The sequence below is a fragment of the Tachyglossus aculeatus genome, chromosome 7 (assembly GCF_015852505.1).
Source record: "Tachyglossus aculeatus isolate mTacAcu1 chromosome 7, mTacAcu1.pri, whole genome shotgun sequence".
Lineage (NCBI taxonomy): Eukaryota > Metazoa > Chordata > Mammalia > Monotremata > Tachyglossidae > Tachyglossus > Tachyglossus aculeatus.
Genome location: NC_052072.1, coordinates 17,169,116 through 17,184,073, shown reverse-complemented (window position 1 = coordinate 17,184,073; position 14,958 = coordinate 17,169,116). Strand labels below are relative to the sequence as shown.

The following is a 14,958-nucleotide window of genomic DNA, read 5'->3' as shown; positions in this document are numbered from 1 at the left end:
GGTGGGCCGCGAGGGGACCACTTGACCCTTGGGAATGTGCTATTTCCATGGCAAACGGGTTTATTGCCAGCCGTTGTAGAGCGAAGATTGCTTTCCATGCCCCTGAGCCCTTGGGGAACTTCCACCTCAGCCACAGATTAGGAGAGGACGCTCCCCTTTCTCCTCCCTGGGGAAACTCAAGAGTCCAATGGAAGGAGAACCGGAAGGAATGAGTCACGGCAGAATATTATACTGAATTCTCCCCACAGTGCAAATTGCCTGACAACTAGTAATCATCATCATCAACATCAGTCGTATTTATTGAGTGCTTACTATGTGCAGAGCACTGTACTAAGCACTTGGGAAGTACAAATTGGCAACATGTAGAGACAGTCCCTACCCAACAGTGGGCTCACAGTCTAAAAGGGGGAGACAGAGAACAAAACCAAACGTACTAACAAAATAAAGTAAATAGAATAGATATGTACAAATAAATTAAATAAATAAATAAACAGAGTAAAAAAAAATATGTACAAACATATATACATATATACAGGTGCTGTGGGGAAGGGAGGGAGGTAAGATGGGGGGATGGAGAGGGGGATGAGGGGGAGAGGAAGGAAGGGGCTCAGTCTGGGAAGGCCTCCTGGAGGAATTAATTCATTAGGCCACACAGCCTACCGGGAACTCGGACAGGGCAGGGAAAGCAAGCCAAAAGTGACATGCTCTAGACTGTAAGCTCGCTGTGGGCAGAGAGGGTGTCAACCAGCGGTTGTATTTTCCTCTCCCAAGTGCTCTGCATGCAGTAAACGCTCACCAAATAGCACTGATGGATTGACACACAGTGTGGCTCAGTGGAAAGAGCAGGGGCTTTGGAGTCAGAGGTCTTGGGTTCGAATCCCGGCTCCGCCACATGTCTGCTGTGTGACCTTGGGCAAGTCGCTTAACTTCTCTGAGCCTCAGTTACCTCATCTGTAAAATGGGGATTACGACTGTGAGCCCCTCGCGGGACAACCTGATCACCTTGTATCCCCCCCGGCGCTTAGAACAGTGCTTTGCACATAGTAAGTGCTTAACAAATGCCATCATTATTATTATTATTATTATTATTATTATTATTTCCGGGTGGCCATGTTGGCGCTGGGATTCGGACTCAGAAGACTGGACTGTCTCCAGGATGCTTCATCTAGTGCATTCAGGCCTGCTAGAGCGAGCTCAAGGGAGCAGACGTTTGGACTCAAAGTAACTTATTATTTTTTCTTTAATGGTATTTGTTAAGTGCTTGCTATGTTTCAGGCACTGTTCTAAGCGCTGGAGTAACACAAGCTAATCACGTTGGATGCAGTCCCTGTGCCACATAGGGCGCACAGTCTTAATCCCCATTTTACAGATGTGGTAACCGAGGCACAGAAAAGTGACGTGATTTCCCCAAGGTCGCACTGCAAACAGGTGGCAGAGCCGGGAGAAGAACCCAGATCCTCTGACATCCAGGTCCGATTTCTACAAGGTCACACTGCTCTATGTTTGAGTCGGGATATGACGGCTTTGGAGCCAGATGGGGATTTGTGGTATTTCTAAAAGAGGCTGAAAGAGCAGCAGGAGGAATTTCAGAGAGGCAGACCGTCTGCGACCTCACCACCCGTTCTGGGCCAGAGCCACAAGGCATCATCGCTTGGGAGACTCTCCTGTCGGGAACAATTCCAAACCTCCACCCTGCTCTGGTCTCGGCCTGGCGCAGGTCGTTTCCCCCTGTCACTTACGTTGGGCAGTTCGTAGAACAAGTAGTCAAGTTTCAGCACCAGTAGCAGCATCAGGACTGCACCTATCAGAGCTGCAAACTGAGGAGAAACAGAGAGAGACTGTCAGGAGCGGCTTCATCAATCAATCAATCAATCGTATTTATTGAGCGCTTACTGTGTGCAGAGCACTGTACTAAGCACTTGGGAAGTACAAGTTGGCAACATATAGAGACAATCCCTACCCAACAGTGGGCTCACAGTCTAAAAGGGGGAGACAGAGAACAAAACCAAACATACTAACAAAATAAAATAAATAGAACAGATATGTACAAGTAAAATAAATAAATAAATAGAGTAATAAATATGCACAAACAAATATACATATATACAGGTGCTGTGGGGAAGGGAAGGAGGTAAGATGGGGGGATGGAGAGGGGGGCGAGGGGGAGAGGAAGGAGGGGGCTGAGTGTGGGAAGGCCTCCTGGAGGAGGTGAGCTCTCAGTAGGGCCTTGAAGGGAGGAAGAGAGCTAGCTTGGCGGTTGGGCAGAGGGAGGGCATTCCAGGTCCGGGGGATGACGTGGGCCGGGGGTCGATGGCGGGACAGGCGACAACGAGGCACAGTGAGGAGGTTAGCGGCCGAGGAGCGGAGGGTGCGGGCTGGGCTGGAGAAGGAGAGAAGGCAGGTGAGGTGGGAGGGGGCGAGGGGATGGACAGCCTTGAAGCCCAGGGTGAGGAGTTTCTGCCTGATGCGCAGATTGGTTGGTAGCCACTGGAGATTTTTGAGGAGGGGAGTAACATGCCCAGAGCGTTTCTGGACAAAGACAATCCGGGCAGCAGCATGAAGTATGGATTGAAGTGGGGAGAGACACGAGGATGGGAGATCAGAGAGAAGGCTGATGCAGTAGTCCAGACGGGATAGGATGAGAGTTTGAACGAGCAGGGGAGCGGTTTGGTTGGAGAGGAAAGGGTGGATCTTGGCAATGTTGTGGAGCAACATAGGCATTGTGGAGCCCATGGAGGGCTTCATCACTGGCCCACCATGGATGTCCATCGTGTCTTTCTGGGCCGGGCAAAGCCTGAGCAGAAACCCGATTCTCTAAAGAGGTTCCCTACCAATCAATCAATCAATCATGGCTCAGTGGAAAGAGCATGGGTTTTGGAATCAGAGGTCATGGGTTCAAATTCATTCATTCATTCATTCAATCGTATTTAATGAGCACTTACTGTGTGCAGATCACTGTACTTAGCACTTGGGAAGTACAAGTTGGCAACATATAGAGACGGTCCCTACCCAGCAGTGGGCTCAAAGTCTAGGAGGGGTTCAAATCCCGGCTCTGCCAATTGTCAGCTGTGTGACTTTGGGAAAGTCACTTCACTTCTCTGGGCCTCAGTTACCTCATCTGTAAAATGGGGATTAAGACTGTGTGCCCCCCGTGGGACAACCTGATCACCTTGTAACCTCCCCAGCGCTTAGAACAGTGCTTTGCACATAGTATGCGCTTAATAAATGCCATCATTATTATTATTACAGGAGAAGCAGCGTGGCTCAGTGGAAAGAGCCCGGGCTTTGGAGTCAGAGGTCATGGGTTCAAATCCCGGCCAATTGTCAGCTGTGTGACTTTGGGAAAGTCACTTTACTTCTCTGAGCCTCAGTTACCTCACCTGTAAAATGGGGGATTAAGACTGTGAGCCCCTTGTGGAACAACTTGATCACCTTGTAACCTCTCCAGCACTTAGAACAGTGCTTTGCACATAGTAAGCACTTAATAAATAAAGAGAATAAATAAATAAATAAAGAGAAGCGGCATGGCTCAGTGGAAAGAGCATGGGCTGGGGAGCCATAGGTCGTGGGTTCTAATTCCAGCTCTGCCACTTGTCAGCTGTATGACCTAGGGCAAGTCACTTCACTTCTCTGGGCCTCAGTTCCCTCATCTGTAAAATAGGGATGAAGACTGTGAGACCCTCGTGGGACAACCTGATTACCTTGTATCTACCCCAGTGCTTAGAACAGTGCTTGGCACATAGTAAGCGCTTAACAAATGCCATCATTGTTATCATTACCTAGTGGCTACTGTAGTGATGTTGTGGCTCTGGGTGTACCCTCATCTCTTGGCCCCCAGGATGCTGAAATTAGGAACTTTAGAATGGCCTAGTGGATAGACCACGGTCCTGGGAGTAAAAAGGACCTTGTTTCCAGTTCCTGCTCTACCGCTTGTCTGCTGCGCAACCTTGGGCCAGTCACTTCACTTCGTGCCTCAGTTCCCTCAGCTGTAAAATGGGGATTAAGACTAGGAGCCCCATGTGGGACAGAGATTGTGTCTAACTCGATTTGCTTGTATCTACCCCAGTGCTTAGTACAGTGCTTGGCACATAGTGACTACTTAACAAATGCCACAGTTATTATTATTCTAGTCACAGCATCTGATTGATTTTGTTTATATTTCGTGTTATTGTATCGTGTTTCTTCTTAGATTAGGAGCCCCACCTATATGCATATATGTTCGTACATATTTATTACTCTATTTATTTATTTATTTATCTTACTTGTAAATATCTATTCTATTTATTTTATTTTGTTAGTATGTTTGGTTTTGTTCTCTGTCTCCCCCTTCTAGACTGTGAGCCCACTGTCTCTATGTGTTGCCAATTTGTACTTCCCAAACGCTTAGTACAGTGCTCCGCACACAGTAAGCGCTCAATAAATACGATTGATTGATTGATTGATGTCTAATTCCCACCTGTCTATTCTTTCCTGGTGCTTAGAACGGTGCTCTCTGCATCTAGTAAGCACTTAATAAATATCAATTGATCGATTGTATTTATTGAACACTTCCTGTGTGCAGAGCTCTGTACTACGACCTTAGGAAAGTACGATATAACAGACACATTCCCTGCCCACAGTGAGCTTACAGTCTGGAGGGGGAGACAGACATTAATATGAATATAAATTAGTATATGTATATTAATATCAATAAATAAATTACAGATATGTACATAAATACTACTGCTACTTCATGTTGCTGACTCACTCTTCCTGCCTCCCTCCTACCTACCCACCTTCTCTTTTCCTCTCTCCTTTCCCTTCTTCCTTTCTCTTCTCTTCCCTTTCCTTTAGCCACATCTTCCCCTTTTCTGTCCCCACTGGCAGCAACAACTGTTGCTCTGAATAGCTTTTCTTATGAAGCAAATGCAGGGTGTGATGATGTCATCACATTGCACTGTGCATAGCACAACTTAATGCCATGTGTCATGTGGGAAACCATAAATTGTACGGTTCTTTGCGTACAACCGCTCAAAGTTTTCATTTGGGTTGGCTCTTCTGCAAAAAAAAAAAAAAAGTTTTCCAACCCTAACGCTAAAAGAATCTGGCGGCATCTTTATTTAAAAAAATTAAAATAAGGCGGAAGAGATCCAAGGCAAAGGAAACCGTCTCCAAACCAAGATGTTTTATACATCACTAATGAACCTAAGTGACTTGTGTATGCTACCACTGCACTACTGCTTTGTGAACATAGCTTCTTCTTCAAGATGGCTCCTTCTTCATGGGAATTCTGTCGAGTTGGCAACAACACTTCATTCTGTCTTTAACACTCCTCAACAAGAGAAGCAGCAGGGCCTAGTGGAAAGAGCCAGTACTTGGGAGTCAGAGGACCTGGGTTCAAATCCCTGCTCTGCCCCTTGTCTGCTGGGTGATCTTGGGTAAGTCATTTCACTTCTCAGGGCCTCAGTTCCCTCATCTGTAAAATGGGGATTAGGACTGTGAGCCCCAAGAGGGACATGGAATGTGTCCAACCTGATTCAGCACTTGGAACAGTGCTTCGCACATAGTAAGCATTTAACAAATACCATCATAATCATCATCATCATTAGCTTGTCTCTGCCCCAGCGCTTAGAATAGAGCCTGGCATACAGTAAGCACTTAACAAATACCATTAAAAAAATAATGGCAGAGGCAGGATAGAGCACAGGTGTCCTGGGTCTCCTGACTCTCAGTCCTGTGTGCTTTCCACTAAGCCGTGCTGATTCCCTTTGGAGCAATGCATGGGGATTTGAGAGATAACTGCAACAGACTGGCTTGGCAGCCTCCAATACAGGAAAGAGCAACTCTACTTGAACAGAAGCATCAAAAAGATTGGAAGGATAAAAGGAAAAACCAGAGAGAACAGTCAACAATGACTCAAAGGTATTCTTCTGAGTCATAACAGATAGTTTGGTGTCCACTATCTCTCCCCAAGGTTCATTATTGCTCATTCTGTAACTCATCTTCCATTTTTCTACCCTTTGGCTCAGCTTTATGATCTTCTACTGGCAGAGTATCCCCATACACACAGCATTTCATCACCTAGAAGAGCTTAGCTTCATCTGCAAAATCCAAGATTCCACTGCGCACTCTCTCTTCAAGATCATGAACTTTTAGACTGAATTTTTCCCCCAGGTTCTGGGTGATCCTTCTGGCTCAATCAATCAGGGGCACTAATTGAGGGCTTACTGTGTGGGAACAGCACTGAACTGAATGCTTAAAAAGGTACGATACAATAGAGGTGATAGATATGATCACTGTTTACTGGTAATTTACAGCAATAATAATAACTGTGGCATTTGTTAAGTGCATACCATGCACTGTACTAAGTAATCTGGAGCAGATACATGCAGTCTGATTGGACATAGTCCCTGTACTACATGAGGCTCCCGATCCCAATCCCCACTGCACAGATAAGGTAACTGACGCCCAGAGAATTGAAGTGACTTGCCCAAGGTCACACAGCAGACAAGAGGCAGAGCTGAGATTGGCACCCAAGTTCTTTTGGCTCCCGGGCCCATGCTCTATCCAGTAGGCCATGCTGATAGACAGACATTAAAATAAATTACAGATAGGGGAAAGGGTAGAGTTGAAGAATATTTACATTAGTACTATGGGGCTAGGGGGAGTATCAAAGTGCTTAGTCCATGCAGAGGGGAAGGAATAAGAGAAATTCCAGGGGATAGAGCCTTGAGGATTGTTCTTTTACACAGGCTTCTCCACCATGAGCAGGGTGGCCTAAAGGAAAGACCACAGGCCTGAGAGTCAGAGATTTTAATCCCAGATCTGTCAGTTGCCTGCTGTGTGACCTTGGAAAGTCACCTAACTTCTTTTGGCCTCAGTTTCCTCATCTGAAAATGGGTATTCAACGCTATTCAGCGTGGCTCAGTGGAAAGAGCCCAGGCTTGGGAGTCAGAGGTCATGGGTCCTAATCCTGGCTCCGCCACTTGTCAGCTGTGTGACTTTGGGCAAGTCACTTAACTTCTCTGTGCCTCAGTTCCTTCATCTGTAAAATGGGGATTAAGACTGAGACAACCTGATCACCTTGTATCCACCCCAGCGCTTAGAACAGTGCTTTGCACATAGTAAGCGCTTAACAAATGCCATCATTATTATTATTCTCCCTCCACTATTGTGCCAAGCACAATACTAAGTGCTGGGGTGGGTAAAAGCTAATCAGTTTGGACACAATCTTAGTCCTACATGGGGCTCACAATCTAAGCAGGAACAAGAACAGGAATTGAACCCCCTTTTTAAAGATGAGGAAAATGAGGCACAGGGAAGTTAAATGACTTGCCTGAGGTCACACAGCAGGGAGGTGATGAAGTTAGGGTTAGAACACAGGTCTTTTGACTCTAAGGCCTGTGCTCTTTCTAATGGACCACACTGCTTTTATCAGAGTAGCTCCTGTGACAACCTGTTTTTCTGGTTCTAAGAGTAAAATGCCTTTCAACACCCAAAAAAGTAATAACTGAACTATTGTAAAACTCAAAATTTACTGCTTTTAGCATAGTAGCTCCTGTGACAACTTTTCTGGTTCTAAGAGTAAAATGACTTTCAACGCCCAAAGAAGTAATAGCTGAACCATTGTAAAACTCAAAATTTACAGTTTTAACCCTCTTCAATCAAGAAGGATTAAAACCCAGTGTCTCCATTCTAATTTTGGACCTTATCTGCATTGCCACCAAACATCATGAATCAAATGAATCAAGCACCTTAACACACACTGCTGAACTAAGCAATATTAATAATAATAATAATGGCATTTATTAAGCGCTTACTATGTGCAAATCACTGTTCTAATCAATCAATCAATCATATTTATTGAGCACTTACTGTGTGCAGAGCACTGTACTAAGCACTTGGGAAGTACAAGTTGGCAACATATAGAGACAGTCCCTACCCAACAGTGGGCTCACTGGGGAGGTTACAAGGTGATCAGGTTGCCCCAAAGGGGGCTCACAGTCTTAACCCCCATTTTACAGATGAGGTAACTGAGGCCCAGAGAAGTGAAGTGACTTGCCCAAAGTCACACGGCTGACAGTTGGCAGAGCCGGGATTTGAACCCATGACCTCTGACTCCAAAGCCCGGGCTTTTTCCACTGAGCCACGCTGCTTCTCTAAATGACATGGCTAACAAATTCCAAATGCAGTGTTAATAAATGCAATCTTCAATTGATCTTGTGCTAAACCTGAAGAGAGTCTCTTACATTACACAAGGAGACTATTACATAATAAATAAATAATAATAAATAATTATGGTATTTTTAAGTGCTTATGCTGCGCCAGGCACGGTACTAGGTGCTGGGGTGGATACATGCAAAATGGGTTGGACACAGTCCCTGTCCCATTTATTTTATTTTGTTAATAGGTTTTGTCTTGTTGTCTGCCTCCCCCCTTCTAGACTGTGAGCCCACTGTTGGGTAGGGACCATCTCTCGATGTTGCCAACTTGTACTTCCCAAGCTCTGCACACAGTAAGCGCTCAATAAATACGATTGAATGAATGAATGTGGGGTTCACAAGCATTTAGTACAGTGCTCTGCACACAGTAAGCGCTAAATAAATACGATTGAATGAATGAATGAATGAATGTGGGGTTCACAATCTCACTCCCCATTTTACAGCTGAGGGAACTGTGGCACAAAGAAGTGAAGTGACGCACCCAAGGTCACACAGGAGACAAGTAGTGGAGTCAGGATAAGAACCTATGACCTTCCTACTACCAGGCCAGTGCTCTATCCACTACTACCAGCTGCTTCTCAGCATGCAAAGAATGCCCCAAGGATTAAGACTGGGTTATTTTAAATCCCACCTCTCAGGGTTGCACCTGGAGAGTTTCCAGTAACCTACCAGTGTTGACTACAGGAGGGAGAGTCAAGCAGAGACCTACCCATTCCATTCCTAGCTTGGCCAGTGGCTAATGAGTGGAAGGCAATCTGCTACAAATCAAAACTCACCTGTGCTGGGCAGCAGCAGCATGGAAGAGAGTGGAGGGCCGAGACTCATTTACTATGTGGAAGGAGGCAGTGGTAAACCATTTCCAGATTTTTACCAAGAAAACTCTACGGATACGCTACCAGGACGATTGCAGATGGAAGTGGGGCATTCTGAGAGAGATGTGTCTATAACGTCGCTCTGGGCCGGACACGACTCAGCAGCATAAGAAAACAACAATAACTTCTTAAAAATCTCCGAGTTATCTTCACCAAGTGGGGCATTCTGAGAGAGATGTGTCTATAGCGTTGCTCTGGGCCGGACACGACTCGGCAGCATAAGAAAAGAACAACAACTTCTTAAAAATCTCCGCGGTATCTTCACCAAAGCTCACCGGCAGTTAACGTGGGCAAGTCAAACTTGTTCCTATGGATGAACCACTTAAGCGGTAATACAGTCATACATGGGGCACTGTTTACTAATTCTGAATATTATTAGTGCATTTTTGGTTTTTAAAAGTATCAATGAAATATGCTATTAATTATGGAATTGTAGAATAAGAAGCTATTGAGTTGTAGCTTGTATTAATGACAATACATTATTATTATTAATTCAAATAAAAGGAATACAGCCCTTTCTCTCCATCCAAACTGCCACCGGACTGGTCCAGGCACTTGTTGTATACCAACTTGACTTATAATAATAATAATAATGATGGCATTTGTTAAGCGCTTACTATGCGCAAAGCACTGTTCTAAGATCTGGGGAGTATGCAAGGTTATCAGGTTGTCCCACGTGGGGGCTCACAGTCTGAATCCCCATTTTACAGATGAGGGAACTGAGGCCCAGAGAAGTGAAGTGACTTGCTCAAAGTCACACAGCTGACAAGTGGCGGAGCTGGGATTTGAACCCATAACCTCGGACTCCCAAGCCCGCGCTCTTTCCACTGAGCCATGCTGCTTCTCCTACTTCCACATCGGCCTCCTGCAGACCTCCCTTTCTCCAGTGTCTCTCCTCTCCGTTCCATATTTCGCTCTAAGAGAAGCAGCGTGGCTCAGTGGAAAAAGCCTGGGCTTTGGAGTCAGAGGTCGTGGGTTCGAATCCCAGCTCCCCCACAAGTCTGCTGTGTGACCTTGGGCAAGTCACTTAACTTCTCTGAGCCTCAGTTACCTCATCTGTAAAAATGGGGATTAAGACTGTGAGCCCTACGTGGGACAACTTGATCACATTGTATCCCCCCCAGTGCTTAGAACAGTGCTTTGCACGTAGTAAGCGCTTAACAAATGCCATTATTATTATTATTATTCTACTGCCTGTATTATTTTCACTGTGGGCATGTCTCCCTACTCCTCAAAATCCCCCAATGGATGCCCGTGCCTTTTCACACCGACCAGAAATTCCTCTTAAGCCAACCTACTCAATGGGCCTTGTTCTCATCCGTCTCATTGTTGATTTCTTGATCCCTGTTTACCTGTTTTGATGTCTGTCTCCCCTCTTCTGCCCGGTGCAGGCAGAGATTGTCTCTCTCTACTGCTGAATTGTACTATTCAAGCGCTTAGTACAGTGCTCTGTACACAGTAAGCGCTCAATAAATACAACTGAATGAATGCTCTCCATCCAGCCTGGAACTCCCTCCCATTTCACATATGGCAGATCACTGCTCTACTCACCCACAGGGCCCTTAGAAAATCACATCTCCTCCAGAAGGCTTTCTTCGATTACCCCATCATCCTCTCCACAACTGCTGCTTCAGCAATTCCATATTGCCAAAATCTTTGTATACATAAGTGCCCCATTTTGCATTTTGTACTTGTCCTTATACTCTATTGATTCTCCATTGTAAACACCTTGAAGGCAGGGAGCATGCGTATTCATTCTATTGCCCTCTCTGAAGCACTTAGTTCAGTGCTCCGCTTGTAGCAAGCCCTCAATACTTGCTACATTGAGTATTTATCAATCGGTTGATTGATGAATCAATCAATCCATTGTATTTATTGAACACTTATGGGGTAATAATAATGATGGTATTTGTTAAGCGCTTACTATGTGCAAAGCACTGTTCTAAGCACTGGGGGGGATACAAGGTGATCAGGTTGTCCCACGTGGGGCTCACAGTCTTAATCCCCATTTTACAGATGAGGTAACTGAGGCACAGAGAAATGAAGTGACTTGCCCAAAGTCACACAGGTGACAATCGGCGGAGTCGGGATTTGAACCCGTGATCTCTGACTCCAAAGCCTGGGCTCTTTCCACTGAGCCATGCTGCTTCTCAGTACAGTGCTCTGCATGCTGTAAGCACTCGATAAAAATGACAATGACCGATAAACTGACTTGCAATCCCCGAATGCCTGCTGGAAGCTCATATGTTAAAACCTTTTCACTGGATTTTTCTTTCTTAGACTGTAAACTCCCCAAGGGCAGAGAGTAGTTGGCCTAGTGAAAAGAGCCTGGGCCTGAGACTCAGAGGACCTTGGTTCTAATCCTGGCTCTGCCATTTCCCTGCTGTGAGACTTCGGACTAGTGACTTAACTTCTCTATGCCTTGGGTTCTTCATCTGAAAAATGGGGAGAAAATACCTGTTCTTCCTCCTACCTAGACTGTGAGGGACAGGAACTGCTTCTCACCTGATTATCTTGTATCTACCCCAGCGCTTAGGACCTTCCTTGGCATATTGTTGTTGTGTTATGCTGCCGAGTCGTGTCTGACCCATAGCGATGCCACAGACACATCTCTCCCAGAACATCCCACCTCCATCTGCAATCGTTCTGGTAATGTAACCATAGATTTTCTTGGTCAAAATCTGGCATTGATTTACCATTGCCTCCGTCCGCACAGTAAACAAATCCCCACCCTCGACTCTCTCCCACGCTGCTGCTGCCCAGCACAAGTGAGTTTTGACTTGTAGCAGATTGCTTTCCACTAGCAAGCCACTGCCCAAGGTAGGAATGGAATGGGTATAATAAAATAATAATAATAATAATAATGGCATTTATTAAGTGCTTACTATGTGCAAAGCACTGTTCTAAGTGCTGGCTTGACTCTCCCTCCTGTAGTCATAACTGGTAGAGTGCTGGAAACTCTCCAAGTGTGACCCTGAGAGGGGTCCTTGGCCTGTGGTAAGCACTTAATAAAGACCACAATTTTTTTCTTATTGTTTATTCCCCTCTAGACTGCACGATTCTTTTAAGCAGGGAACGTGTTCTATCTCCCAAGTGCATAGTACAGTGCTCTGCACAAAGCAAGCACTCAATAAATATGATTATTACTTTTCATGATTATTACTTTTCATTTATTTATTTATTGTATCCAACACAATTACCTGGTATTTCCAGCACTTAGTACAATGCCCGACACATACTAAGAGCTAAACAAATTATTTTTATTTAATGCCGTCAAGTTGTTTCTGATTCACAGTGACCCTAGGGTTATACTTTCTCCAGAATATCCTGTCCTCTGCCATAATCCGTAACCTTTCTAACAGTTCTTCCGTTATCGTCGTTATGCTCTCTATCCATCTAGCTGCTGGTTTGCCTCTTTCATGTTTTTCCTGGACTTTTCCTACCATTAGTGTCCTCTCCAGAGAATTAAGTGTCCAAAATATGCTAATCTAAGTCGAGTGATTTGGCCTTCCAATGACCACTTTGGTTTAATTTGCTCTAAAATCCATTTGTTTGTTTTTCAGGCAGTCCGTGGTATTTGCAAAAGCCTTCTCCAACACCACATTTCAAAAGAATTAATGTTCTTTCTATCCCGTTTTTTCATTGTCCAGCTTTTGGATCCATACAATGTCACTGGAAACACCCCAGAGTTGACAGTTTGTATTTCTGTGGCAATTGTTCTATCAGCACATTTGAACAAATACCACAATTATTATTATTATTTAAAGGTAGGGACCGACATTATGGAAAAGCTCCCCAATACCTAGGCCTGTGCCAGGCCCCCAGTCAGTGTTAATTAACAGTGAGAGCCCTCAAGAGGTGGCCACACTTATCTTTGAAGCTCAGAGGACCTGCTTGCCCACCTGTTGCCTCCCACCTGACTTCTCTTGGATGACAGTCCTGGCGATGGCACAGGTAAACACAAAGGATCGGAAAAACGCACTCAGGACATTGCACAGGCCGATGGCGATGAGTTCCTGCAAAACAATAGCGGAGGGGCCAGTCTCACCATTAGCTTCCCCCTTAGGTCCCAGGATCTCAACCGGGCCCTGGCAAGAAATCCTCCTCACCTCTTGGGCACTGAGATGGAGTCGGTTATTGCTAATAACAGAGGGAAATGTCCTTAAGGAAACTAGAAGGTTGATGAGAAGCAGCACGGCCTAGTGGAGAAGGAGGACCTGGGTTCTAATCCGAGGTCTGCCACATGTCTGCTGTGTGACCTTGGACAAGTCACTTTACCTCTCTGGTACTCAGTTACTATGTAAAGTGAGGATTAAAACCATGAGCCCAGTGTGGGATAGGGACAGTGTCCAACCCAATTATCTTGTTATCACCCCAGTGCTCAGTACAGTGCCTGGCACATAGTAAGCACTTAACAAAGACCAGAATTATTATTATTATGAACTTGATTTCCTAAACTCTACATCAGCCTTGTCCCATCGGGACACTCAAAGTGACATGTGACTCCACTCTGAAGGCTCACCCAGCTCCTAATCCTAATCCTGCCTGCCAGAACAGATTGAAAATTTGCACCACTAAGGCTTAACAAACACCATAAAATAAATTATTCTGAGAACCCGGGAGCTGAGGGGATCTGGGAATAAATGTGCCACCCTCCAACAAAAAGACCACCAGGACAGGTGGGAGAAGAGTCAACCAGGTGGTACACAGCCAGGGATGGTGCGGGCCCAGAGGTAAAAATGAATTTCTCCACAGAGGTGAGTAGGCCCAAGACAGCCAGAGCCTTATTTCCCTTGACAAATGGGGTTGGACCAACCTGGTCCGGATTAAACCTGATCTTATTTCCTGGGCTGGTGGTCTGAGAGGAAAATATTCTCCAAGTGGTCATACTGGTTTTTTGTTTTTTTTTTTTTAATCGTATTTATTGAGCGCTTACTGTGTGCAGAGCACTGTACTAAGCGCTTGGGAAGTACAAGTTGGCAACATATAGAGACAATCCCTACCCAACAGTGGGCTCACAGTCTAAAAGGGGGGAGACAGAGAACAAAACCAAACATACTAACAAAATAAAATAAATAGAATAGATATGTACAAGTAAAATAAATAAATGATGGTCAATACTATCATAATGAATAGAAGTATAGCTCTGTACACATTATTGATAAAAAATTGAGTAATGGTCAATTTGTTAAGCGCTTACTATGCGCAAAGCACTGTTCTAAGCGCTTAGCAGGGCTTTGATGATGGGCAGAGGGTCAAATATGGATATTACTGCTTCATTTTTTTCCTGCTTATCCTGTGACCCTCTTGCGGAACAAACTAGGATTGTGTTAGTCAGATTAACTAGTTCTTTGCCCATCCGAAGAGGACCTGAAATCCTTCTGTTCCTCCCCAAACTCTGACTCCACTTGCCAGTCACTAAGTCTCAAGGCCAAACATAAGGGGGGCTCAGCCAACCGTATTTACTGAGCGCTTACAGTGGGGAGAACACTATACTGAATACCTGGGAGAGTATGACATAACCACGAACAGATCTCTTGTACTTCCCAAGCGCTTAGTACAGTGCTCTGCACATAGCAAGCGCTCAATAAATACGATTGATGATGATGATGATCTCTTTCCTGCCTGACCTCAGTCAAGTAGGGGAGACAGACGTTAATAGAAATAAATTCCAAAAAGCGCAATCTCCAAAACCAGCCCAGGTGGGCTGGTTCCTCCTCAACCCCCTTACCTTCTGATTTACCTGAAGAGCCAGCCTTTCCATCAGGAGGGGAAGATAAGATTGCTATTTCCCAAAGGAAAATCAATAATGCCGGGCCTGATACCACTCCCTCACTTTTGCCTTGGTTCTTACCCAAGCGGGACTTTTAGGGAATTTCTGGGAA

The 14,958-nt window shown here is 45.1% G+C and overlaps 1 protein-coding gene and 1 non-coding gene across 2 annotated transcripts in view; one reads left to right on the top strand and one right to left on the bottom strand.

Annotated features, from left to right (window-relative positions):
- Positions 1-14,958, bottom strand: part of SLC26A8 (solute carrier family 26 member 8) — a 75,376-nt gene that overhangs the window by 29,204 nt on the left and 31,214 nt on the right. The window contains exons 10-11 of the mRNA XM_038749395.1: positions 12,976-13,089; positions 1,740-1,817 (exon numbers count right to left, since the gene is read on the bottom strand). Of these exons, the coding sequence (XP_038605323.1) occupies positions 1,740-1,817; positions 12,976-13,089 (192 nt within the window). The remainder of the gene's footprint in view (positions 1-1,739; positions 1,818-12,975; positions 13,090-14,958) is intronic.
- LOC119931125 lies at positions 8,830-8,967 on the top strand. The gene has a single exon (XR_005451985.1). It is a non-coding gene; the product is annotated as a small nucleolar RNA SNORA7 (small nucleolar RNA).